The 27,718-nt window shown below is 44.7% G+C and overlaps 3 protein-coding genes across 19 annotated transcripts in view; 1 reads left to right on the forward strand and 2 right to left on the reverse strand.

Annotated features, from left to right (window-relative positions):
• The window catches only part of ZNF589 (zinc finger protein 589), a 96,260-nt gene extending 81,144 nt beyond the window's left edge, over positions 1 to 15,116 (forward strand). The window contains exon 7 of one of the 2 annotated variants that reach the window (XR_013413854.1): positions 14,447 to 15,116. The gene's annotated coding sequence lies outside the window, so the exon portion shown is untranslated. Of the gene's footprint in view, positions 1 to 5,381; positions 5,946 to 14,446 lie in introns of those variants that run through there. The other variant, XR_013413853.1, reaches the window with a different exon arrangement.
• NME6 (NME/NM23 nucleoside diphosphate kinase 6) lies at positions 7,617 to 17,131 on the reverse strand. 16 transcript variants are annotated; one of them, XM_015131016.3, is made up of 7 exons: positions 16,879 to 17,131; positions 15,956 to 16,159; positions 14,002 to 14,098; positions 11,995 to 12,097; positions 11,389 to 11,428; positions 10,344 to 10,504; positions 7,617 to 10,072 (listed from the first exon to the last, which is right to left on the reverse strand). In XM_015131016.3, exons 3-7 carry the CDS (start codon positions 14,089 to 14,091, stop codon positions 9,906 to 9,908), a joined length of 561 nt encoding a protein of 186 aa, XP_014986502.3. In that variant the 5' UTR covers positions 14,092 to 14,098; positions 15,956 to 16,159; positions 16,879 to 17,131; the 3' UTR covers positions 7,617 to 9,905. The 16 variants fall into 16 exon arrangements, with proteins under 16 accessions (XP_014986502.3, XP_077848685.1, XP_014986501.3 ...); XM_077992559.1 differs by having other exon boundaries at positions 11,389 to 11,506; positions 16,879 to 17,020; XM_015131015.3 differs by having other exon boundaries at positions 16,805 to 16,919.
• A 5,838-nt stretch (positions 17,132 to 22,969) lies between these two features.
• The window catches only part of SPINK8 (serine peptidase inhibitor Kazal type 8 (putative)), a 31,791-nt gene continuing 27,042 nt past the window's right edge, over positions 22,970 to 27,718 (reverse strand). The window contains exon 6 of the mRNA XM_028844082.2: positions 22,970 to 23,122. Within this exon, the coding sequence (XP_028699915.1) occupies positions 23,111 to 23,122 (12 nt within the window). The 3' untranslated portion in view covers positions 22,970 to 23,110. The remainder of the gene's footprint in view (positions 23,123 to 27,718) is intronic.

Consider the following 27,718-nt stretch of genomic DNA (forward strand, 5'->3'; position numbering starts at 1 on the left):
CTACAGGAACGTGCCACCACAGCCAGCTAATATTTTTTATTTTATTTTATTTTTGGTAGAGACAGGGTCTCACCATGTTGCCCAGGCTGGTCTTAAACTCCTGGCCTCAAGTGATCCCCCCACCTCAACTTCCCAGAGTGCTGGGATTATAGGCACGAGCCACCACGCCTGGCCTAATGTAAGTGTTCTAAGCACATTTAGGTAGGTGAGGCTAAGCTATGATGTCCAGTAGGTTAGATGTATTAAATGCATTTTTGTCTTACAATATTTTCAATTTAAGATGGGTTTATCCGGATGTAACCTCATTGTTAAACCAAGGAGCATCTGTATTACCTTTGTAGGGACAGGCAAACCTACAGGAAACCTAAAATTCCGGTCTTGGCCCACAGTTCCCAGGCCCATGAGTTACAAATCTTCAATGGCTAACCAGAAGACAAACTAACCCAAACTACCTGCTTCTGTAAAATGCTCAAAGAGGGATGGGAGGAGCTATCTGCTCTCCCAGGACCTAAAATAAGAAGTGTAAAGCTTTAGGAAGAGACTGACATCCCCATTTATAATGAGAAAACTTTGAATCACAGAGGTTTATAAATGACTGAAATGCTTTTCAGAGAGATTATATCTTACCCTTCTCACTCCCAATGCCAGAATTCTCTGACTCAATTGCATGAGAATTCTGGCCTCTACTTTTGGGGGTGGGGGAACTGTTGGAATTTCTCAATTTTAATCATTCTTGGTTTGACTCAAGCCTCCAGCCCCAACTCTATTGAGCCACACACCCTCCCTGCCTTACCCTGCCCTCCGCCCCTTTGGAAATTCTCCTTAGTCCCAGGCTTCTCACTCTGAGAGACTCAGGCAATCTTGAGCCTCTAATCCCATATTGTAGCTGTGCACACTATTGAGCTGGGCTTTCCATCTGAGCTGTCAAGGACCTATTGTCATTTTTTAGAAATAGGGTTTCACTCTGTTATGCAGGCTGGAGTGCAGGGGCATGAGCATAGCTCACTATAGCCTAAAACTCCTGGGCTCAAACAATCCTCCTACTTCAGCCTTCTGAGTAGCTAGGACTACAGGTATACACCACTACACCTGGTTAATTTTTTTTTTTTTTTTTTGATAGAGACAGGGTCTCACTATGTTGCCCAGGTTGATCTCAAACTGCTGGCCTTGAGCGTCCTTTTGCTTCAGCCTCCCAAAGCACTGGGATTATAGGTGTGAGCCATGGCACCCAGCCTAAAGAACCTATTTTATTAGGGGATTTGATGACTCAAAGTTTCCCTTTCTGCTAGTCTAATATTACAGTCAGTCTTATAAAACAGCAATGGTGTACTTTGGCTATGGTGCTGTGGCTGTGGTCTACGTTCCCTGGGGTGGAGGGTAAGAGTAACAAAATACTCCTCTACGGGGGTGCTGCTGTAACAAAATACCCGAGACTGGGTAATTTACAGAGACAGGTTCTTGCTATGTTACTCAGGCTGGCCTCAAACTCCAGGGCTCAAGCAATCATCTTGTCTCAGCCTCCTGACAGCTGGGACTCCAGGCATATGCCACTGTACCCAGCAGAAATTTCTTAGACTGGGAAGTCTAAGATCAGGGCTCCTGCACCTGGACATGAACATGAACCTGGATCTTTGGCTTTGATGTTGGACCTTGTATGTGGATATGAACATTGAACCTGCACCTTGGAACTAAACCTCTTACTTGGATTTGTTCTGCATTTTGGAACTCACCTTAGACCTGAACCTTGGTCATGAAATGGATCTGAATCATTCTTGGGTCTTGGACATGGGACTCATTCCTCCATCTGTATCTTGGACTTAGGACCATGATCTGAATCTTGTAAACTGACTTGGACTTTGGACTTGGACCTTGGACTAGAATTTGTCCATGGCTGTGGACCTCATCTTTGGATCTGGATCTGGACCTGGTCTTAGATGTTAGACCTAGATGCAGGCCTTGATTTGATTTGGAACATGGACTTGGTCCTTGCACATGGACCAACACTGAGTCCTTGGAACTGTATCTTGGACCTTGGATCTGAAATTTAAATCTGGAGGTGATCTTTATTTCTTGTATTTGACTTTATAACTGGAAATTCAATCTCTACCTGGATCTTGGACCTGGATCTCAGACCTTGCTTTTTACTGGGCCATGGATCTCACCTTAAACATGGAAATTGTACCTGGATTTGGACCTTTGACTTGGACCTCGACCTAGGGATAAGATTTGGACCTCACTTGCAAGTTTTGGTAATGAAATTTTCCTTTGCTCCTGGACCTGTATTCTTTGGACCTAAGCTTCAGTCATGGATTTGGACCTTAGACGTGACCATCAGACCTTAGAGTTGAACCTAATTCCTGGTCCTCAGTCCTATAACTCAGAATGAATTATGCATAACCTTGGACTTAGAACTTAGATCTGGATCTTAGAGCTGAAACTTGACCTGGTACTGGATATTGAACCTTGGACTTCAGACATGGATTTAATCTGGGCCTTGGGATGATTTAAGATCTAGAAGTGGACCTAAAATTAGACCTTGGACTTCTGTGCCTGAGCCTGGACTTTGGAAGTGGACTTTGGGCCCTGTAACTCAACCTTGAACATGAGCCTCAAATGTAGACTGTGGGCCAGGCGCAGTGGCTCACACATGTAATCCCAGCACTTTGGGAGGCTGAGGCAGGTGGATCACTTGAGCTCAGGAATTCGAGACCAGCCTGGGGAACGTGATGAAAACCTGGCTCTACAAAAAATAAGAATTAGCCAGGCTTGGTGGCATGCACCTGCAGTCCCAGGTACTCAGGAGGCTGAGGCAGGAGGATCTCTTGGGCCCAGGAGGCAGAGGTTGCAGTGAGCTGAGATTGTACCGCTCCACTCCAGCCTGGAGGACAGAGTGAGACTCCATCTCAATAAAAAAATAAAAATAAAAATAAATAAGAGAAAATACAGCATGTTTGTAAGATCTGTCTCTTGATGATCCAAGAAAGAGAGGAAATAATTGCCAGAGTAATGCCTTGAGTAGGTGGGAGGAGACAGGATCTTCTGCACAGATTGGGGTAGCTTTAAATAGGAACTGGGAAGGTTTGCCCATTGTTCATCCTAACAAGAAGGAAGCAGAGTACATAAGCACAGATGCAGATAGGTGGCTCAGTGTGGTCTTAGGAGTCTGGAAAGTTTCTCTTCTGGCTGTTTTTGTTACCCTCCTGAAATAGGAAGTAAGGTCAACAGCTGGAGAGTGAGGAACGGGGAGGAGGTGTTGGAGGTTTGAAGAGAAGGGAGAATACATGAATATATCTAGGAAAGTGGAGGAGTGGATGGTCTAGGAAGACATGGGAGACATGAGAGAGGGATGTAGAAGGGGTAAGATTTAGTGATTTAAGATTTTCTTTTTTAGCTTAAAAGTAAGAGTGTAGTGGCTCATGCCTGTAATCCTAGCACTTTGAGAGGCCGAGACTGGTGAATCGCTTGAGCCCAGGAGTTCAAGACTAGCCTGGGCAACATGGCAAAACCCCATGTCTACAAAAAATACAAAAATTCGTCCAGCATGATGGAGCATGCCTGTAATCCCAGCTACCTGGGAGGCTCAGGTGGGAGGATCACCTGAGTCCAGGAGGCAGAGGTGGCAGTGAGCCAAGATCACACCACTGCATTCCAGCCTAGGTGACAGAGTGAGACCCTGTCTCAAAAAAAAAAAAAAAATTTAGAGATGGAGGAATTCTAATAATGTCAAATATTAGAGTATGGATACTATTCATTACCATTAATAAAGGACCAGTATGCCTGGTACTGTGCTGGGGTGACAGGGATACAGGCATGAAGAAAACAGCCTTTGCATTAATGAAATTTGTTCTCCAGGCAGAAGGCCAGATTTTAAACAAATAAGCTATGAGGCTGGTCTGAAGGTAGTGAATTATCTCAATTGTTCACAGTCAGTTACAGGTTGAACGCCTTGTTCTACTCTTTCCCCCTTCTCACTACTGCACTTGACTAGTCTTTAAAAAAAAAAAAGATAGGAATTTTGACTTAATTACAATGGTGGTACATGTTAGGAAGAGCATGATATACTGCATGACAGAGTACAGAACTGGGAGAACCTAGCTGGACTGCAGGATGTAGGAAGGCCTTCCTATGGAAAGTACATTTAAGTTGGGACCTGAAGGAGAAACAGGAAATGAGCCAGGCAGGAAGTGGAGGGACCTCATGGGTAATGACCTTAGCAGGTAGAGAATGTCCATCAAGCCTCAGCACTAGGAGTAGGTGAGTGGTGAGAGGACACTGAAGGGGGCTGTGGGGAAGTGCTGGTCTTTATTCAGTGTGCAGTGGAGAGTTTTAAACGGGGATGACCTGAAGAGATAAGACATTAAAAAATAATTTTTTTTTTTTGAGACGGAGTTTTGCTCTTGTTGCCCAGGCTGGAGTGCAATGGTGTGATCTCAGCTCACTGCAACCTCCGCCTCCTGGGTTCAAGCGATTCTTTTGCCTCAGCATCCTGAGTAGCTGGGATTGTAGGCATGCACCACCATGCCCGGATAATTTTGTATTTTTAGTAGAGACAGGGTTTCACCATGCTGGTCAGGCTGCCAACGTCGGCCTCCCAAAGTGCTGGGATTACACGTGTGAGCCACCACACCTGGCCTAAAAAATAATACTTTTTTAATGCATGTGGAGAGGTAGATTGAGAGAGGGGATGGATAAGTGGAAGAGACAAGTTGGGAAGCTTGAGAACCAGCAAGAGATGAAGGTCGCTTGGGCCAGGATGGAGCAGTGGATGTGGAGAGCAGCGGATGTGGAGAGCAGCACACCACACACATCTGAGAATGATTTCAGACGTAGGTGCAGGACTCAGTGTTTCCCTCCCTCTTTCCTCCTAGCTGCTCCTCCCTTACTGTTCCCGCCTGAGCTCACAGATGCCCCACACCTACAGTCTTCATCTGAAAACCTGTGAGAAAAGATTATTAAGTCTAAATTTTGGAGTGGTTACACAGCAATACTGTAGCAATAGGTAACTAGTGTGCACAGGTAAAGATGGGGGTAAAACCAACACATGTTCACAATTGTTCAATGTGACATTAATTGTAATAGCAAAATTTTGGAGACCATTTAAATGCCTGTTATTGAACAGATTATGGTATGCCCACACATGGAGTATTACACAGCTGTAAAACACAGAATAAAGAAGACCGTTATGAGATTATATGAAGTGACTTCTAGATGATATTTTAGGGTTAAAGAAAAAACAAAGTGCAAAAGAGTATTATGAAGGATGTTATATTTTGTGTGAGGAGGAAGGGGAAACACATTTTTTCAAAAAGAAATGTAAGAAGGGTAAACCAGAAACAAATACAATGGATTTTTTTTTTTTTTTTTTTTTTTTTTTGAGACAGGATCTCGCTGTCACCCAGGCTGGAGGGCACTGGCACAATCACAGCTCACTGCAGCCTCCACCTTCCAGGCTCAAGTGATCCTCCTACTTCAGCCTCCCAAGTAGCTATGACTACAGGCATGTGCCACCATTTTTATTTTAAATTTTATTAAAAATTTAAATATTATTATTTTTTACCTGAACTACACAGATGTAAAAAATTATTTTATTTTTCTAAAAAGATGCAACAAATTACTTCTTACTGTAAATGACAATTTATAATTGTATAAATTTATGGGTTACAAAATGATGTCATAATCTGTGGCTACAATGTGGAATAATTAAATCAAGCTAGTTAACATATCTATCACTTCAAATACTTAGCATTTTGTAGTGAAAACATTTGAAATTTACTGTAAGCAATTTTGAAATGTGTAATACTCTACTAACTATATTCACCACACTGTGCAACAAAACTCAAAAAAATTATAAAATGTATTCTTCCCGTTGGAGATTTTGTACTCTTTGACCATCATTTAAATTTTTTAAATGCAATAAAATATCAATTTCAAAACAGCATGAAAAATTGAGTGTGTTTAACCATACTCAGCTGATAACAGGGCAAATGAGTGGAACAGAATAACATTCTATTGCATGTTTAATGAACTGGCAACAAGAGAAAGCTGGTGGAAGAAAGGCAGAGGAACTTGGGCAAGAATTAGAACTGAGGGGCTCCACAATCATCTGACATCAGTTCCCATGTTCTCTCTGTGGTTAGAAATGTACGTGATAGGAACTCCAGGAATCTTAGGGTTCTTCTTTCAAGGTCCCAGGTTTGTGGCTGCAGCATTTATGCCGAGTTACTCTCTGTGCTAAGCAGTCATCTGCATAGATTCCCTCCTGTGCATGGTATTTGGTAATCGTTCAAATTTTGGATCCTTGGTGATCCTTTAAGCCACTTGATATTTCTGCCCCATTTTCTCAGTTCAGCCATTACACAATGAGTTATACAAGGGATACACCTGGCATATAGACAGTTCATCACTGACTGCAGTATGTCTAGTTTGGCTCTAATGGAAAAGTTGGTAACACTGGAATCAAACAGGATGTGGTAAAGTAGACCCAGCTGTGTAATATATTGGAAAAATAAGCAGGAAGGGTATTGGGGAACTTTTCTTTCCTTCAGCATGCTGGGATATTTCTTTTCTTTTTAGGTCTTTATCATTTTATTTAAGCCTGTGATATCAGAGACTAAGCATTCGCTTCCTGGTCAGACTTCCTTGTTTTCTTTTGCTCTCCCATGCTCATGTCATACTCTCGTTTATTTTTTTAAGACAGGGTCTCACTCTGTCACCCAGGCTGGAGTGCAGTGGCTCAAACTGCAGTGAAGCCTCAACTTCTCAGGCTCAAGCAATCCTCCCACTTTGCCTCCCAAATAGCTGGGACACAAGCATGCACCACCACACCCAGCTAATTTTTTTATTTTTATTTTTGTAGACACAGGGGTCTCACCATATTGCCCAGGGGTCTCAAACTCCTGGACTTCAGTGATCCTCCCACCTCAGCCTCCCAAAGTGTTGAAATTACAGGCATGAGCCACCGCGCCCAGCCTATTTTTACTTTTTATAGAGACAGGGTCTCACTATGTTGCCCAGGCTGCAATTGGTTTGCTACAGGGAATGGTTTTTTGTTTTTTTGTTTTTATTTTTATTTTTTGAGACAGAGTCTCACTCCGTCACCCAGGCTGGAGTGCAGTGGCGCAATCTCGGCTCACTGCAAACTCCGCCTCCCGGGTTCACGCCATTCTCCTGCCTCAGCCTCCCAAGTAGCTGGAACTACAGGCGCCTGCCACCACGCTGGGCTAATTTTTTGTATTTTTAGTAGAGATGGGGTTTCACTGTGTTAGCCAGGATGGTCTCAATCTCCTGACCTCATGATTCGCCTGCCTCAGCCTCTCAAAGTGCTGGGATTACAGGCGTGAGCCACTGCATCTGGCCATCTAAACTTAACTATCTCCCAAATGTCCCATTTCCAAATGTCATAACATTGGGGGTTAGGACTTCAACATATGAATTTTAGGGGGATATAATTCCGTCCATAGACTTTTGTTTTTTGGTGGACCTGGGTGCTGGGTGTGGTCATTACTGTTGGAGTGTCATTGCTCTCATGTCAGTGCAAGGGACTATACGTACCTACATACATACAGAAACATTTACATCTATCTCTATAGATTGAAAAACGAGTTCACACTGATATCTCCAATTTGACACCACACGGTTTATTCTAGTTTTCTCCCTTTCCATATTTATGGGAGCCAGGTTTTTATGAGACAACTATATTGGGAGATAATTCCATGTCTCTCATGCTTCTGGGTGTCTTGTGGGCTGAGATGTTGACAGATTTTGTTCCAGACTATTTCAAGGATTTTTTTTTTTTTTTTTTTTTTTTTTTTTGAGATGGAGTTTCACTCTTGTTGCCCAGGCTGGAGTGCAATGGCGTGATCTTGGCTCACCGCAACCTCCGCCTCCCGGATTCAAACGATTCTCCTGCCTCAGCCTCCTGAGTAACTGGGATTATAGGCATGCGCCAACATGCTTAGCTAATTTTTGTATTTTTAGTAGAGACAGGGTTTCTCCATGTTGGTCAGGTTGTTCTTGAGCTCCCAACCTCAGGTGATCTGCCCACCTCGGCCTCCCAAAGTGCTAGGATTATAGGCATGAGCCACTGTGCCCAGCTGTTTCAAGGATTTTTGTATAGCAAATGGCCTTAGAAGACAGAGACAGTATCTCCCCAAGATTGTGGTTCCTTAGCAGTGATGCAAACCTGCTGTGTGTAACACTTGCCTGGGCCTGCCAGTGTTGCCCTGTGGGACTTGGAGGGCAAGTGGGACCAAGGCTAACACACTGCCTGCTGTGCCCTGAGCAGTAGTCTCTGCCCAAGTAATCTTGTGTTTTCTGCCAGCATTCATGAAGCTGGCTCCCTAACACAAGAAGTTCTTGAAAGTTCTGCTCAGCTTCTTAGCCTCTCAGCTGCCTCTTCCAGAATCAGCAGGTGCCCTTATGGGAAAAGTGGCTCTAAGTCCCAGGCTCACTTCTCTGAGTTTCCTTCTTGTCCGGAATTTTGGTTCTATATTGCCAGCTGATGTTTTAGACAGATGCTGTTTATATTTTGCACAGCTTTTCTAGCTGTTCTCTATGTTCAGTGGGTCCAAATTTCCTGGTCTACCATTAGTGAAAGTGGTAGATGGTGAAGGGAATTTTCAACTCAAAGGTTTCAAGGCCACCAAAAAGAAAAATACACATGTACTGAGAAAGAAAAGTCATAAGAAGTATCACAGGTTTCTTAGGTCACACACATACCAAACTCACCCATATATTCCTGAAAATAAACAGACTGTCTAGTGCCCCAGGTACCCTATTTGACCCTGAGGCTTAGTTCCAAAGCCAGCTACATCTTTTATAAAAGCCTTTCCATCCTATCTCCTTCACCTCCTCACCCAGCCAAAGGAAACCTTCTTTCCTCTGTTCTCCCACAGGAGTTTATACCTGTTAGGGCACTTCTCCATCTCTGCCACATGTTGGCTGACTACCGAAATTCATAATTAGCAACTTGAGAACCCAATCATGTCTTAACCATCTTTGCATTTTTCAGCATGTCTTGAATAGAGAATTTATGAAAATAAATGTTTGCATAAGCTGATAAAGGAGATGAAGAAAAACACGGAGGAGAAAACCAACAGTGTGGGATCAGAAAATCCAAGAGAAGAGAGTGTTTCTGAAGAATGAAGCAATACTGAATGCTGCTGAGAAGTCAGAATGATGAGGCCTGAAAAGGTTCCCTAAATGTGGCAGCATAAAGGATTCAGGAGAACACTGACTTTTTTTTTTTTTTTTTTAGAACACTGACTTTTATTGAGGAAGACAGGCCAAATGTTGTTTGGAGTCACTGCATTTTTTAGGCAAGTCAATTAGACAAGCTTTTTTTTTTTTTTTTTTTTTTTTTTTTTTTGAGACAGTCTTGCTCTGTCGCCCAGGCTGGAGTACAATGACACAATCTCGGCTCACTGCACCCTCTGCCTCCTGGGTTCAAGCAATTCTCCTGCCTCAGCCTCTGAGTAGCTGGGATTACAGGCATGAGCCACCACGCCCAGCTAATTTTTGTATTTTTAGTAGAGATGGGGTTTCACCATGTTGGTCAGGCTGGTCTCGAACTCCTGACCTCATGATCTGCCTGCCTCAGCCTCCCAAAGTGCTGGGATTACAGGCATGAGCTACCGCACCTGGCCTGGCAAGCTGCTTCTTGAGAAAGGATGAACAGTTCTCAGCAAAGAGGAGTCATCATTCTTCTGAACCACCATGAACATTCCAGAGAAGAGGTAGATAGAAAGCTAGATTCTGGAGGATGTGCTGCAGTGAGCTAGGCTCTCAGGCAGGTGGTGGTGCCCAGCAGAAATGGCAGTATGAGCCCAGGCTTCCCTGGTCCTAGGAGAATGTTTTAGACTAGACGTCTAGGAGAAAAGTCTGGGCACTGTCTTCACAGACCTGCATCAGGCTGGTCCTAGGTCTCCTGTTCCAGCTACATAGTGGACACCTCCCTCTGGGCTATAGCGCACAGGGCCACAGCGCAACTGGGGCTCTTCCTCCTCATACCAGCGCTGTTCACTGAAGTCAGGGAAGAAGGCTGCAATCTCTCTGCTGGCTGAAACCACAGAGTCTGTAAGGGGAGATAAGACAGAGAAGGGGTCCTCACATGGTAGAAGCAAGAGGCAATCATAATCAGGTTGAGAATCCTGAGCCTCTACTCTGCCTGCCCCTTCAGTCCTGGGGCATGTAAAGAAAGTCCACAGGCCACATCTGCCAACATGGCTACAAAGACCAGAAACACAAATGGAAGAAAGCTCATTGGAGGGACCTGGCTGTCAACTCTATCACACAGCCTGCCTGCTAACCCCAAAATATCCTATGGCTACGGACAGGGGACTCACCCGAACCATGGGTGGTGTTGCGGGTGTCGGTGAGGCCGAAACTCCCACGAATGGAATCTGGGGCCACATGGCGTGCTCGGAACACTCTGGTGGGTCCCATGAGCGTCCTCCAGAGCTGGATGGCATCCTTGTGGGCAAGGATGTAGGCTCGGATTGGCCCGCTGTGAACAAAACAAGCAAATGTGAGGAATCTGGCCATCTAGACTAAGAGGGTGTGCTGTGAGCAGGGCCTGAATAAACACACACTCTATAAGAGTTTTCCTGCCTTTCCAGCTGAGTACCAATGCTGCTTCAAATAGGAGATACAGAGCCCCTGCTGGTGTACATAGAGCCTGAAGAGATCAGCAGGGTGGTTATGGAGCATTCAACGCGACTTTCCTAAACCACCACAGGACAGGTGCCTAACAGGTCAGCATTGGCTCAGTGACAGCCCAGACCTATGTTTCTTCAGACTTGACATTGATTACAACTTTATTTTTTGAGATGGAATCTCACTCTGTTGCCCAGGCTGGAGTATGATGGGGCAATCTTGGCTCACTGCAACCTCTACTTCCCGAATTCAAGTGATTCTCCTGTCGCAGCCTCCCGAGTAGCTGGGATTACAGGCACCCACCACCATGCCTGGCTAATTTTTTTGTCTTTTTTGTTTTTTTTTTTTTGAGACAAAGTTTCACTCTTGTTGCCCAGGCTGGAGTGCAGTACCACGATCTTGGTTCACTTCAACCTCCGCCTCCCGGGTTCAAGCGATTCTCCTGCCTCAGCCTCCTGAGTAGCTGGGATTACAGGCGCCTGCCACCATGCTGGGCTAAGTTTTTGTACTTTTAGTAGAGATGGGGTTTCACCATGTTGGCCAGGCTGGTCTCAAACTCCTGACTTCAAGTGATCTACCTGCCTTGGCCTCCCAAAGTGCTGGGATTACAGGCATGAGCCACTGTGCCTGGCCTGATTACAACTTTAAAGAATGGCAGTGAAATGAACAAATCCATTTAAGGGCAGGGGAGATTCACCTCAGTGGATAAAGATGCTGGAACCAAATTAGAAGTACCTGGCCATGAATTCCACCAGCCGCTGATAGAAAAAACGCCCTGCAAAGAGAGAGGACCTTCATCAAGATACCTTCATCCTGGTGCCCAAGGCAACTTTCTGTACTTCTACCTCCTTACCTAGAATAAAAATTGTTTTAGAGAAAAGAACAAGCACCTTGGAGTCTGACAAACCTGGGTCTGAATCTAAGGTCTGCCACTTACAACCTGCGTAGTTTTGGGTAAATCATTAACCTCCAAAACTTGGCTTCCTAATCTGTGTACGAGGAATGCAAGAACACCTACTTTTTAGAGTTGTTGGGAAAACTGAATGAAAAAATGAGCATGAGGACGATGTCTGACGGTGAACATTCATTCACTATATGTTAACTACTGACATCAGGACATAAAACTAAGTTTCTGGTTGGGACTACAAGGTAGAACCCTCCTTGGGAAAAAAAGATGGATAATCATGAAAAGTGTGTGTTTTAAACCAAGATTTTAGAAAACTGGCTGCAACTGTACACGGTTGGTAGGTCAGAGAGCCTGCCATTGTGTTCCAGGTAAAATCTCTCTTACGGGCCTCTTTGGATTGAGGCACCTTCCGTTCAGAGGACTACTGATCCTACCTTCATGCTCTCGGTAAAACCTCTGGCAGTCTTCCTTTCTCCACAGTAGTTCTCTCATTCGTACAATCAGGAACTTGTTGCTTAGAATCTGCTGATGAACAGCCTGAATAAAGACCACCCCCAAAATAAAAATCAATCAAGAGACTGAAACTGACCAAAAGAAACCATGAGGACCACTTGTTGCTCAGGACTTGAGGGTTTGTCCCATTGGAGGGTGAGAAGATGAGGTGGGGTGAGGTCAAGACCTTCAGTCACACAGCTACAGTGTGCACCTTGGGTGAAAGGGGATAGGATGCAGTGTCTCTTCTATACGTGTAACCCCTTGAGCTCAAGACCACAGGACCCCCCACTTAGACCACCATAAAAGTCTTATTAGTGGTCCTGCCTTGAGTTTCTCTCACTCCCACCAAACCATCACACTTGATAGATGAGAAACTCTGTAATTTACATGTCACACTCTGGTCAGGTGTTAAGTAGTTCCTGTTATTCAAGGAATGAAGTGCAACCACTTTAGCCCAGTGCTCAAGGTTATACTTTCCTTGCTCTGTACCAATTCTCTAGTCTCACCAATCCAGGCTGCCTGCGGCCCTCAGACCCATCACATGCATTCTTTTCTCAGCATCTCCCTTCTGTGCAACACCTGTCCTTCTCCTGGCACTAACCAAAATTTACCATTCCTTTGAGGCCCAGTTGAGTCCTGCCACTTCCAGGCTCTCATTCCTGACTGCTTGGATCTTCCTCTGCACCATAGTGGGGTTACTTAGCAGTGCTACTCTGTTAGTATTTATTTATTTATTTATTTATTTTTTTTGAGATGGAGTCTCGCTCTGTCACCCGGGCTGGAGTGCAGTGGCCGGATCTCAGCTCACTGCAAGCTCCGCCTCCCGGGTTCACGCCATTCTCCTGCCTCAGCCTCCCGAGTAGCTGGGACTACAGGCGCCCGCCACCTCGCCCGGCTAGCTTTTTTTGTATTTTTTAGTAGAGACGGGGTTTCACCGTGTTAGCCAGGATGGTCTCGATCTCCTGACCTTGTGATCCGCCCGTCTCAGCCTCCCAAAGTGCTGGGATTACAGGCTTGAGCCACCGCGCCCGGCTTTCTGTTAGTATTTATTAAACTGTGGTATGCAGAATGTGAAAATGACCCCAAGCCCCACCAAGATTTCCCACCCGAATCTCCAGGACTGTGAATATGATGCAATATGATTATGTTACATTACATAACAATAGGGATTTTAGAGGTATAATTAAGTTACTCATCAGTTGATTCTGTTGTAATCAAAAGGGAGATTATCCAGGTGGGCCTAATCACGTGAGCCCTGTGGGATTAGAATTGTGAAGGCTTCTCAATGCCAGGCATTTTCTCTGGCTAGAGGCTGAGGAAGTCAGATTCAAAGCATGCGAAGGATTCGATGCACTGTAGCTGTCTTGAAGATAGAGTGGGCCATGTGATGAGGGATGTGAGTGGTCTCTAGAAACTGAAAGGAGTTCCTGCCTGAAGGCCAACAGAGAAATGGCAGCCTCAGTCCTTCCATCATAAGAAATCAACTCTGCCAACAACCTGAATGAGTTTGGAAGTGAATTCTTCCCCCAGACCCTCCAGATAAGGGCCTGGTCAGCCAATACCTTGACTTTGGCCTTTTGAGACGTTAAGCAAACAACTCAGCCAAGTCTATGGACCTCTAAACTATTGAACTGTGAAGTAACAAATGAGTGTTGTTTTAAGCTCTCAAGTCTGGAGTCATGTGTTATGTAGCAATAGAAACGAACACATATACATTGTCTTGAGATTGGGTTCTATTATTGCTTTGGGTCCTTTCTTATATTTTAGATCTGCCTCAAGTCTCCAATAGATACTTAGCCTCCGCAGGTCAGAGTTCACGGCTTCTAGCTTTGCCTCCACAGCATCCAGCACAAGTCTGTGTTGTCAGTCACCATAAGTGGCCTGATGGCACCTGAAGCAGTGGCAATTCCCAGGGCATGTGGTAGAGGCTTAGGATTCATTCTTACCTCCAGAATCAGCGGATGGGCGACTGCATCAGGCTTGATCAGGGCTAGAGTGAGCTGGAGAGCCTGAGGGCTTCGCAAGATTGAGGCCATCTCACTCCTGCCATTAGAAAGCTGTATTAGGAACCCTTCAGGACTGCACTCCCAGCCTTCCCTACATTGAAGCCATGTAGCCTTGCAAGCCAACGAGTACTCTCACTCCTGACACTCATAAAGAACCTGACAGTTTCATCCTAAGGCCATATACATTATTTTATTTAATTGCCCATTTGGGGTCATGGGATCAAGGGAGGGGAGTGGTAGAGGGAGCATTCAAGTTTCCCCGTGGAGTATACAATCTGGTGCAACTGTAAGCCTACGAAGGAATTACCCATTCAAAAGAAACTCAAGTTTAAATACTACCTGTCTCTGCCAATATCCCTTCCTAACTTCCTTTTGTATTTTACAGAGGATTTGCAACTTATACTCCTCAACAGCCTATCCACAAGGGTATAATCTCTTAAAATGTTCCATCCCATAGTGCTCTCCTATCAAATCTAGAATTGGAATATTGATGGACAGGAACTGAGGTGCTGCCAGGATACCAAAAAGTCTGCTGGATAAACACCATCTCTATTCTAATATTATGGAGAGATCAGGATCTCCTGTGCCCAAATCAAACCTGTTAATACACTCAGCTGTCCTCAGTGGCAAGACCTGTCAACACACAACTCCAATGTCAGGAACAAGTCATAACCATTTTGCATTTGAAACAGTGCCTGGCACAAAGGTGCTTGATCAATTTTATTTACTAAATAAACCTATATAGTCTTATTTCTATTCATCTTTGTATTCCTAGCGTCTAGCATGGTGTAAGAGCTCAACATTGTAGAAATGATATAATGGACATAAAAGCATTTTATAATCTGGACTAACGGGAATTTTGAGGTCTTTTCCAACTGTGAAATCCGAGTTATATGTGAGAAACTGATCACCTCTGCAGGAGTAAAGACTTTGTCTCAAAATCTTATCTCAATATTATCTCTCATTTGGCCATGTGTAGTGGCTCACACTTGTAATATCAGTACTTGAGGCCAGGAGTTTGACCTGGGCAATAAAGCAAGACCCTGACTCTACTATATATGTGTATGTGTGTGTGTGTGTGTGTGTATAAAATCTCTCATTTGTCAACAAAGACAGAGAAGTCTTCCATGAACACAGGCAGGGACAAAGTCTAAACAACATTCTCATTTATTTTATCCTAAAGCCTGTCAATCATGTTAAAGGTGGTATTAGAATTTGGCTCAAGCAATTATGTCACGGTCTCTTCTATTCATGTCCTTTCTACAGCTTTCAACCTGATTTTCCACTCAAACCATAAAGCCACGCCCAATCTAACCAGCACAAGATCAGCCAACCCACTCTCCCTAATGCCACAGGTGGTAACATGTCATTTTCAGCAGTTGTCTACAGAAACATCCCCTCCCTCACTCTTCATATCCACACAATCACTAACTTCGGGCAATTTTCCCTACCTAATATATCTCAAAACCCATACCATTCTCCAACTCTCAACTACTATCACCATAACTCTAAGACATCATCATTCCTCTCTGGACATCTTGACAGCCTCCTCTTTGGTCTCCCAGTTTCTGTCCTGCCAACCTCTACAATCTCCACACAGCAGCCAAAGTGAACCAAACATGCAAATCTAATCATATGGTTCCCCTCCTTAACCCTTTAAAGGGCACCCTGCTCTTAGAATAAAAACCAAAATCCTTATCACAGCCTCCCAGGCTCTGCATGATCTTGTGGTTCCACACGTACCTCTCTAGCCTCATCTGGAACCCCACACTCCGTAAGTTTCTCTAGCTCCAACCTCATGGGCCTTTCAGTTTCGAAAGACCTTCTGGCTTGACAGCCTTTGTGTGAGTTATCACAGTCCTGAATGTGCTTTCTCTGATTGCCTCCTGCTCACCTTAATGATCTTAGCTCACTTCCCGTTGTACTTTCTCACAGCTCCTTGCAAATTCCCTTCAGTTCCATCTTCCTCACCAGAAGGTGTAAGAAGTACCTAGCACACAGCTGGGTCTTAAAAGTATCTGAAAGAACCAATGAATGCATCTGATCCAGCTATTCCAAGGCCAGGCTGCTAGGCGTTCTCGTAGCAAGAACACGCGGCCTGTAGGGAGAACATGGTTCCTTTATTAATGCAGCTAAGTTGTGGCGGTCTTCACTCTTGGTTTACAACAAACTGACACGTCGAGAATCCTGTTCGACTTAAAGGTGACTCCATCAGAGAATTAAAAATTTTAGGCAGGGCTTGGTGTCTCACGCCTGTAATCCCAGCACTTTGAAAGACCGAGGCGAGCGGATCACGAGGTCAGGAGATCAAGACCATCCTGGCCAACATGGTGAAACCCCGTCTCTACTAAAAATACACACACACACACACACACACTAGCCACGCGTGACGGCGCGCACCTATACTCACAGCTACTAGGGAGGCTGAAGCAGGAGTATTGCTTGAACTCTGGAGGCGGAGGCTGCAGTGAGCCAAGATCGCGCCATTGCACTCCAGCCTGGCGACAGAGCCAGACTCCGTCTCCAAAAAAAAGTAAAGCTATCGGTACGTTGCCCCCCAGCACGCGAGCGGGCCACCACTCGGCTTCCTGGAGGGCGGCGGCCCAGTCCTAGTCCACCCACGCGCGGCCCGGATCTGCGCCGCTACCCCTGTGGCCCCGCCCTCCAGCCCCCCGGGCTCACGGCTTCAACTCTCGACCCAGCCCCCTACTTCTCTAGGCCTACAACCGCGCAGCCCTCGTACCCGGGGCCTAAGCGCAACCCAGATTCTAGGTCATTCGGAGCCCCAGTGCAGCGGAAGTCCGCCTCCGGGTTCACCTTGTCCTCCCGCACAGGGCCCGGCCACCAGGCACCACGCTGGATAGCCTGCGGCCCTCCCGGGGTCCTTCAGGCGCTTGTTGGGCAGCCCTGCTCGGGGTCCTCGTCCGGTTAAGCCGCGGGGTGAAGCGAGGTGTGAGGAACCCTAGCGGGCAGCGGGTTTCCTAGGCGGGTGCACTTGCCATGACGGGACTAGAGGATGAAGCCGTCCTGGGCGGTGGAACTGGCTTGTGGGAACCGCCCCTCGGAAGCCGGCATGGGCGCCCTCGGCGGGAGGGAGTGCCGGGCCGGATGCCGACGCAGTGCTACGCAGAGTGGCGGAAGCCAGAGGACCGGACGGGCCCGTTCAGGGTGGCGGGCCGGCGGGGGCGCTGCCGGCCAAGAGGGACACCGACGGGAACCTTGCCCACTTTGTTATTTTCTATGCCTAGGGTAGTTCCTGGAACATGGTTGATGCCCAGTATTTGTCAGAAGTACGCGGAGGGCAAAGAACTTCAGCGCTGGATCGCGAGGGCACAGGCAGCCCTTCAAAGTCTTTTGAGCTGGGAGCGATACATTGGCACGAAGGATCGTAGCTAATATGGGGGTTGATGAAGGAGAATCCTTGGCTGGAGCCCAGGTGTGCATAGGGCCTGAGGGAAGCAAGTCATAACGGCCTTTCACGTGTAATTAGGAATCTGGGCAGCAGGTTGGTGGTTGCGTTACTTGAGTCTATTGAAGCAGCCCAGGGTGAGGAGATTAGAACTGGGGGTGTTCCTGGTGTGTACTTGGATGTATGGAGAGGATGGGGACAGGAGAATGGATCGGGGGTCACCTGTGGCAGGTGTGAGGAGAAACTTGGTGACAGGCTTAATAAAGGTGGTAAAAAAAAATGTGTTTTGGTTTCATGGAGTTTTTTTGAGGGAAATCACTGAGAATGAGAAGAGTGAAAATAAACGATAACTGTCATCAATTTAAAGACTTAACTTGCACATTTAAGTGACTTCAGTGTCTGCCTATACAAGGTATTGCCCTCTTGGAAGGTTTGTCCCCAACTCCTCATGGCTTCTCTGCAGCAATAAGAAGTCACTTCCCATTAGTTTCCTGATACCCAGTCACCTTTGGGAACTTCTGAGGAAAGTTTTTCCAGTCTCTCCAGAGAGCCTTGCATTTCTTCTCTTTTTGTTTTGACCCCTGACCACCACCCCCTACTCTAACCTTAACTCCTCTGATACTCAGTTCCAATCCTAACCCAAGCCCTAGTCCCTAAATTTATAACCCTTTAATCCTAGACCTGGTCTCTAGATCCTGAGGCCTTGATGCTTATCTTCTAACCTCCTAATCCCAACCTCTAATCCCTAAACCTCAACCCATGACCTCTGATTCTCAAACCCAGGCCCCCAACCCTGACTCCAAAAATGGCAACCCAGTACTTCTCCCTACCCTGAGTCACAGACAGAGGGAGTTGTAGCAACTGAAACTGCAGTAGGCCAAAGGACCCAGTGAGTTAGCCAGCAAACTACTATAAATACAAGATATGGTGGATAACAGCAAGCCTAAACAAATCTTCCTCGAAGATGAGCAACAAAAATCCCAGTCATTATGACTACGCCTCTGTATCTCAACAAAGGGGCTTAAATCAGCAAGTCATCCCAGCCCCTGAAGGAAGAGAACAGTCCTTGTAAGTTGCAAAGCTTTCAGACAGAGGACATGGGTGGTTCAGTAAAGCCCCTGTTCTAGGACACAGCAAAATAACACAATAACCACTATGGCCCAGCAGATGAGGGCCACAGCCAATATCGCCATCCCTGAGTCTTCCTTTGCAGAATGATCATCAGGACTCCAGAAGTCCCAGCAAACCAGTAGCAATCCAGCTGAACAGAAGACAAGAACCCTATGTGAAGCCAGATTCCAGACAACTGATATAGATGGCATTCCAAAATCTGCAGCATTCCAGCATGTAACAAACTGCAATAAGTGACACAGATCTCTCCCCAACAGTCACCTTATGAGAAGTAAGGGGAAAAAAATGCTCCAATAAAATGGAATCCCAGAATCCCTTTACCATCCCACCCTCAAACCCCTCCCCATTGCCAGGATGCTATGGCATAAGAGACAAAGGACAATTCACAGTAGTAATAAAAAAAACATTTACTAAACACTGAGAAACAGTACTGACCAGGTGCCTCATTTGATGCTACGCTTATGTGAATTCTGTATGTATACTGTACTTAGATATAATTTTAAAAAAATTGATACTGCTAAAGCCTTGCTTAGATGGAAATTTGTAGCCTAAAATACATATATTAGAAAAGAAGAAGGACTGGAAACTCAATAAGCCTCCATCTCAACAAGTTGGAAAAAGAGGAACAGAGCCTCAGAAACCTGTGGCACATCATCAAGCATATAATATTGTTGTTGTTATTATTATTATTTTTGAGATGGAGTCTCGCTCTGTCGCCCAGGCTGGAGTGCAGTGGCCGATCTCTCCTCACTGCAAGCTCCGCCTCCCGGGTTCACACCATTATCCTGCCTCAGCCTCCTGAGTAGCTGGGACTACAGGCGCCCGCCACCACGCCCGGCTAATTTTTTTGTGTGTTTTAGTAGAGACGGGGTTTCACCGTGTTAGCCAGGATGGTCTCGATCTCCTGACCTCGTGATCCGTTCGTCTCCGTCTCCCAAAGTGCTGGGATTAAAGGCGTGAGCCACCGCGTTATTATTTTTTTTGAGGCGGAGTCTCGCTCGGTTGCCCAGGCTGGAGTGCAATGGTGCGATCTCGGCTCACTGCAGCCTCCGCCTCCTGGGTTCAAGCGATTCTCCTGCCTCAGCTTCCCGAGTAGCTGGAATTACAGGCGCCTGCCACCACGCCCAGCTAATTTTTGTATTTTTAGTAGAGACGGAGTTTCACCGTGCTGGCCAGACTGGTCTTGAACTCCCAACCTCAGGCGATGGATTGCCCGCCTTGTCCTCCCAAAGTTTTGGGATTACAGGCGTGAGCCACTGTGCCTGGCTGTTATTATTTATTATTAGCTCTTGCTTTATGCAGTTGTCTTTTAAGTCATATAGGGTATAAAAGATTTACAAACAAAACCATATATTTATACTGTCTTTACCTGTGTAGTTACCTCTACCAGTTCTATTTCCCCATGTTGATTTAAGTGTCCTTTCATTTCAGCCTAAAGTATTCCCTTTAGTATTTCCTGTAGGGTGGATCTGCTGGACACAAATTATTTCAGTTTTTATTAGTTTTGTTGGTCTATCTTACTTTCTCCTTCATTTCTTTTTTTTCTTTTCTTTTCTTTCTTTTTTTTTCCTTTCTTTTCTTTTTTTTTTTTTTTTTTGAGATGGAGTTTTGCTCTTGTTGCCCATGCTGGAGTGCAATGGTGCAATCCTGGCTCACTGCAACCTCTGCCTTCTAGGTTCAAGCAATTCTCCTGCCTCAGCCTCCCAAGCAGCTGGGATTACAGGCATGCAACACTGTACCCAGCTAATTTTGTGTTTTTAGTAGAGAGGGTTTCACTATGTTGGCCAGGCTGGTCTTGAATTTCTGATCTCAGATTATCCACCTGCCTCAGCCTCCCTGAGTGCTGGGATTACAGGTGTGAGCCACCGCTCTCTTTCATTTCTGAAGGATTTTCTTTATGGATATAGAATTCTTGGCTGATATTTTTTTCTGTTAGCACTTTGAATATATTATCTTACTGCTTTCTGGCCTCCATGGTTTCTGATGAGAAACTAGATGTTAATCTTACTGAGGATCATTTGTACTTAATTATTTACTTCTCTTTTGCTATATCAAAATTCTCTCTTGGTCTTTGGCTTTTGACGGAGATTATGATGTGTATAGGTGTGGATTTCATTGAGGTCGTCCTACTTGGAGTTTGCTGAGTTGCTTGGATGTGCATGTTAACATTCTTTGAAAAATTTGAGATATTTTCAGCCATTATTTCTTCAAATATCTTTCTGCCCTTTTCTTTCTTCCATTCTCCTTCCTGGACTACTATTATCTTCATGTTGTCTTGTTTGATTATATCCCACAGGCTTCCAGGGCTCTGTTCCTTTTTCTTTCTGCTCCTCACACTGGATAATGTCAATCTTTCTTCAAATTCACTTGTTCTTTCTTCTGGGCCTGTTCAACTTTGCTATGAAGCCTCTCTAGTGAATTTGTCATTTTAGCTATTGTACTTATCACCTCAGGAAAGTTATATTTTTAAAAAATAATTTCTTTATGATGTTCTCTACTTGTTCACACATCATTCTTATACTTTATTTCTTTAGACATAGTTTATCTCTTTGAAAAAATATGTATACATGTATGTATGTGTATTGTTTTTAATAAGGCCTTGCTGTCACCCAGGCTAGAATGCAGTGGCACAATCATAGCTCACTATAGCCTAAACCTCCTGGGCTCAAGCAATCCTCCCACCTCAGCTTCCTGAGTAGCTAGGACTACAGGCACATGCCAGCATGCCTGGTAATTTTTTATTTTTTGTAGAGATAGGGTCTTGCTATGTTGTCCAGGCTGGTCTTGAACTCCTGGCCTGAAGTGATCCTTTCACCTCAGGCCCCCAAAGTGTTGGGATTATAGCCATGAGTCACCTGTCTGGGCTGATTTAAAGTCTTCGTCTAGTAAGTCCAACATTGGAGCTTTCTTGACAACAATTTCTATTGACTGATTTTTTTTCTTGTGTATGGGCCAGTCTTTCTTGTTTCTTTGTTTGTGTCATAATATTTCGTTGTGACCGGGCGCGGTGGCTCAAGCCTGTAATCCCAGCACTTTGGGAGGCCAAGACGGGCGGATCACGAGGTCAGAAGATCGAGACCATCCTGGCTAACATGGTGAAACCCTGTCTCTACTAAAAAATACAAAAAACTAGCCGGGCGAGGTGGCGGGCGCCTGTAGTCCCAGCTACTCGGGAGGCTGAGGCAGGAGAATGGCGTAAACCTGGGAGGCGGAGCTTGCAGTGAGCTGAGATCCGGCCACTGCACCCCAGCCTGGGCGGCAGAGCAAGACTCCGTCTCAAAAAAAAAAAAAAAAAAAAAAAAAAAAAAAAATATTTCGTTGAAAACTGGATGTTTTAAATAACATAATGTGGCAACTTTGGAAATCAGATTCTCTCCTTCCCCTGGGTTTGTTGTTGCTATTAATTTGTTTAGTGATTTTTATCAACTAATTTTTTAAAGTATGTATTCTTGGTAGTATGTAACCATTGAAGACTCTGTTCCATTAGTTTAGTGGTCATCTAATGATTGGACATAGTGTTTTTAAATACTTGGAATCAATAAGTCTTTCTGCCTTTGCTGAGGTGTTCCGTATGTATTGAGCCATGCCTTCAGTGGTCAGGCAGGCAGATTACAACTCTGCTTTAGACTTCATTTCTTGCTATTCAGAGCATTAAAGTCAGCCAAGGTGAGCATATAGGGCCTTCTAAAGATTCTCCTATACATATTACAGACCTGCTCATGCCCATGGTCTTCTAGATTCCCAGAAATATGCCAGAGCTTTTCAAAAGCTCCGTGGACATTCTATTCTCAGCTTTTTCTTATAAGATTTTTTTTTAAATTTTAGGTTATTTGTTTGTCCCAAATGTTATCACTGCTTAAGGTTTTTGCAAATTTTAAAAATTGAGGCTGTTTTTGACAGATGCCTCAGGGAAAAAGTTCTCGGTGACAGAACTCTCAGTCAGGTTAAAACAAAACAAAACAAAAAGTCAAAGGCAAGCCTGCTAGAGGAGGTCTCTAGGGAACTGCCAGGCAAATCAAATAATGATCATTTTCTGGAAATGGTGTTTTTGGGGACCTCCAAACCTGTTCTTCCCCCTTTCGTGTCTTTTAGGAGCTGGTTTCCACCATGATATCAGGGTTGGTTTAATTTAAGCCTACAGCAGAGTTGGGGTAGGGAGAATGGGTATAAGGCAAGTTAAAAACACCACAAAACTTGCTCTTCTTACTAAGATTTTAGATTTCTGTGGTCATTTGCTCACAATCTGTGTAAGAACAGAGGGAACCCATGGCATGAGTCATGTAGATTTGGGATGAGAAAATAGAATATCTGATATTTTTTAAAGATTCTTATTAACCAAGAGAAATGTTTGCCAGCCAGGTTTTCTGCTGAGAACCATTTATTGAAGACAGAAATCAACGAGTTTGATCCAACCATTAGTAATTAAAGGGGATGTATTTGAAGAGGCAACCATTGTGTTTCACTTGGCCATGTGGAGATTCAGTAGGTTTCTAATTCTTTGTGGTACGTTCAAGAGTTTTCCTGCAAGAGAAGTATCTGCTTAGAGAAATCAAATTTGAGGAAGTTAAGAGAAAAGCCACCACATTGGTAGCCACAACCATAGTCCAGCAGGGGAAATGCTAAACAATTATTCTCTGAGTTAAGGCAGGTTAGAGACATTCTAATTTCACTGGAGAAGAAAAAAGCAGAGTGGAAGTGGGTAGAAAAGAGGAAGGCAAAGGATGGGGATGTCTGGGTGAGCCTTTGGACCCCAGGAGAGCCTCTGGAAACTCCCAAGCGGGTAGAGGCAGTGGAGTTGACATGAAGCAGGATCCTGGCAGAGGCCTGTTGGGGGATATGGGAGGCATAGAAGATGGTGTTAAAGAACAGAGTCTAGAGGTTGACCCACTGGATTCAAGGCCCAGCCCTGCCAGTTCCTAGCTCTGTGGGTTTGGGCAAGTCACATGGACTCTCTAGACCTCTGCTCCTTTGAATATGAAATGTAGCTAATAGCAATGATTTCCTCATGGCTGGGCTGTGAGGAACACAGGAGTGGAGATACAGGCAAAGCATATGATGCGGTGCAGGGCACATGGCTGGCAATCAGTGATATCACTAGTCTTCCTGTTACAGACCTCTTTTTTGTATGTGTGTGAGATCCTATCAAAAACAGTTTCTATGCTGCTTTGCTGAAGGGCTGTAGGGAGGAGCCACTATTCATTCATTCATTCATTCACTAATTCATTCATTCCCTTTCTCCTCACACCAGAGCCAATGATTTCAATGAGTTCAGTGTGTGTCTTTTTATGTTTGTGCCAAATATATATAGTGTTTATTTTTAGTTTATATAATGCTGTCATGTTACTTGTATTATTCCGTCCCTTGCTTTTCCTCTCAGTGTGGTATTTTAAGATCTACCCATACTGCTAATGGCACATCTCATTTCTTCTGAAAGCTGCATTGAAATCTGTAAGGACTACCTTCCACAGTTTACCTATTGATTTCTTGACTAGTCTCACTCAGGCTGTCCCCATACCTGCCACCTGCCACATTGAATAACCCTGCAATAGACATACATGTCATTTCACGAAGCGATGAGGGAATCTTTTTGTGATTTCCTAGGGTTGGAAATGCTGGACCATGAGATATGAATATATTTAATTTCTTACTTTGCCTAAAAATGGCAGATTGCTTCCCAAAGTGTCTGTAACCGTCTTCACTGTCACCATAGATCATGAGAGTACAGATATCTCCAGGTCCAACCAACACTGGACGTACCCAGCCTTCTGATTTTTTCTAGTATGATAGGCAAATAGGCATCTCATTATATTTCAATTTGAATTTGCCCCTGATTATTTATAAGCTTTTGAATATCCTTTATATAATTAGCCTTTTGTCTTTATTCTTCTATAATAAAACCATAGCCTTTGCGGCTGTCAGTTTTCTTGTTGCTTATTTGCATGTACATTCTATTTTCTAGCTTATTGCAATAGCTCCTCTAGTTCTGTGAGCTGTTTACTCACTTATCCATAGTGTTTTTCATTTATCAGCGATCTTAAATTCAACTGGTTATTGATTGGGAATGAAATGAAATTTTAGAATAGAGAAAACTAACATAGTCATAATACTTAAGTTATAATCTGGAGCATAGACTGTCTCTCCATTTATTCATATGATCTTAAATATCCTTTGGTCAAGTTTTAAAGTTTTCTCCTTTGAGTTTGCTCATACATCCAGCAGAATTTCAGAACGCCCCCACCGTTTTGTTTTGTTTTTTGAGATAGTTTCACTCTTGTTGTCCAGGCTGGAGTGCAATGGTGTGATCTCAGCTTACTGCAACCTCTGCCTCCCGGGTTTAGGCGATTCTCTTGTCCAAGCCTCCTGAGTAGCTGAGATTATAGGCATGCACCACCATGCCTGGCTAATTTTTGCATTTTTAGTAGAGACAGGTTTCATCATATTGGTCAGGGTGCTCTCGAACCCCTGACTTCAGGTGATCCACCTGCCTTGGCCTCCTAAAGTGCTGGGATTACATGCGTGAGCTACCGCCTGGCCCAGAACCCCCTTAATAGTGTTAATATTTGTGATTCAGCCCACGCCAGAATTGATGATTATCATATCATTGTTCTTGTCAAAGTGTCATTTAGCAAACAGACACAAAAACGGAAAGACTCAAGGAAAATAACAATGCTCATGTAGCAGTCTCTGGGGAGGTGCTTTGCCTTGGAGTGCAGCCATCTTCCAAGAAGGGATTTAGTGATAGGCTTTGTGATGGTTACTTTTATTTGTCACCTTGGCTGGGTCACAGTGCCCAGATACTTGGTCGAACATTGTTCTAGATATTTTGGTGAGGGTGTTTTTGGATGAGATTAACATTTAAATTAGTGGACTTTGGGTAAAGCAGATTGCCCTTCATAATGTGGGTAGGCCCCATACAATCAGTTTAAGGCATTAATAGAACAAAAAGAGCTACTCCCACCCAACCTCCCACCCCGAACAACAAGTAATTCTACCAGAAGATAACCTTCAGACCTGAACCGCAAAGTCAGCTCTTCCCTGGGCCCCGAGTCTGCTGGTGCACCCTGCATATTATATTAGGGTGGATAGTTAGCAATCTCTTCTACACTTTGCAAATATTTTATTTATATATATATAAATACCAGAGAGCTCAGGCTCTCTGGTATTGTGTTAAACAAGTGTTCATGACTTGTGTCTAAACTCAAAGGGAAGGAATCTCAAATTTCTGTTTTATCAGATAGGTTTGTAGCTTCAGCTTTCTTTTAGCTTATAACTGATTCTCATGCTTGGGTGCATATATTTATTTTCTGTTTTTCTGTGTCCTCTAAAAATCAAGTATGTCTTTGTAGGCAACATTTTGTTGGATCTTCTTTTTCTTTATCCAGTTATCCAGTCTGAGAATATCTGTCTTTTGATTCACTGAGTATAACCTATTCATATTTACTGTAATTACTGTTATATTAGGATTTTTTTCATTTAGTATTTTCCTCTTTCATCTCTCTCTTGCTCACTCCCATTTAAAATTTTCTTTTCTTTCTTTTTTTTTTTTTTTTTTGAGATGGAGTTTCACTCTGTCACCCAGGCTGGAGTGCAGTGGTGCGATCTTGGCTCACTGCAAGCTCCGCCTCCCGGGTTCATGCCATTCTCCTGCCTCAGCCTCCCAAGTAGCTGGGACTACAGGTGCGTGCCACCACACCTGGCTAAGGTTTTGTATTTTTAGTAGAGATGGGGTTTCACCGTGTTAGCTAGGATGGTCTCAATCTCCTGATCTCATGATCCACCCGCCTCAGCCTCCCAAAGTGCTGGGATTACACCTGGCCTCTTTATTTTTGAGATGGAGTCTCACTCTGTTGCTCAGGCTGGAGTGTGGTGGCACGATCTTGGCTCACTGCAACCTCTGCCTCCTTGATTCAAGCGATCCTCCTGCCTCTGCCTCCTGAGTAGCTAGGACTACAGGTGTGCACCACCATGTCTGGCTAATTTTTGTATTTTTTATTATAGATGAGGTTTTGTCATGTTGATCAGGCTGGTCTTGAACCCCTGACCTCAGGTTGTCTACAGACCTTGGCCTCCCAAAGTGCTGGAATTACAGGCGTGAGCCACCACACCCAGCCATTAATTATATTCTTAAGAATATAACTTTTTATTATGTTTGAACATTTGAAAGATAATTTGGGGTTGGGTATGGTGGCTCATGCCTGTAATCCCAGCACTGTGGGAGGCCTAGATGGGAAGACTGCTTGAGTCCAGGAGTTCGAGACCTACCTGGGAAAAATAGTGAGATGCCATCTCTACAAAAAATACAAAAATTAGCCCAGTGCAGTGTTGTGTGCTCGTAGTCCCAGGTACGTGGGAGGATCGGTTGAGCACAGGAGGTTGAGCCTACATGGGCTGTGATTGCACCGCTGCACTTCAGCCTGCATGACAGAGTGAGGCAAGGCAAGGCAAGGAGTAAGGAAAGGGGCAAGGGGAAAGGAGAAAGGGGAAATGGGGAAGGGGAAAGGGACAAAGAAAGGCAAGGAGCAAGGCAAGGCAAGAAGCAGGGAAAAGCAAGGTGAGGGGTGGGACAAGTGGTAAGGCAAGGAATGAGGGGCAAGTGCCAAGGCATGGGACAGGGCAAGGAAAGACATAAGGCAGGGTATGGGGCAAGGCCAGGGGCAGGGCAAGGGCCAGGTTATGGGGCAGGTCAAGGGGGCAGGGCAAGGGGCAGGGCAGGAGACAGGGCAAGGGGCAAGTCATGGGGCAGGGCAAGAGGTATGAGGCAGGGCAAGGGACAAGGCATGTGGCTGGGCAAGGCTAGATGTGAGAGACAGAACCAGGGGCAAGGCCAGGGCAAGGGGCAAAGCCTGGGGCAGGACAAGGCAAAGACAAAAAGACAAGGGCGAAGGTAAAGGCAAGGCAAGGCAAGAGGAAAGGAAAAAATAAAGGAAAGGAAAGTGAAGAAAAATGAAAGGAAGGGAGAAGAAAAGAAAGAGAAACAGAAGGAAGGAAAGAAAGAAGGAAGGCGAGAAAGAAAGAAGGAAAACTTGGCTGGATATAACATTCTGTGATATATATTGCTATGGTTTGAACGTGTCCCCCAAAGTTCATGTCTTGGAAAAATAATCCCCAATGCAACAG

Source organism: Macaca mulatta, chromosome 2, assembly GCF_049350105.2.
Source record: "Macaca mulatta isolate MMU2019108-1 chromosome 2, T2T-MMU8v2.0, whole genome shotgun sequence".
In the NCBI taxonomy this organism is placed as follows: domain Eukaryota; kingdom Metazoa; phylum Chordata; class Mammalia; order Primates; family Cercopithecidae; genus Macaca; species Macaca mulatta.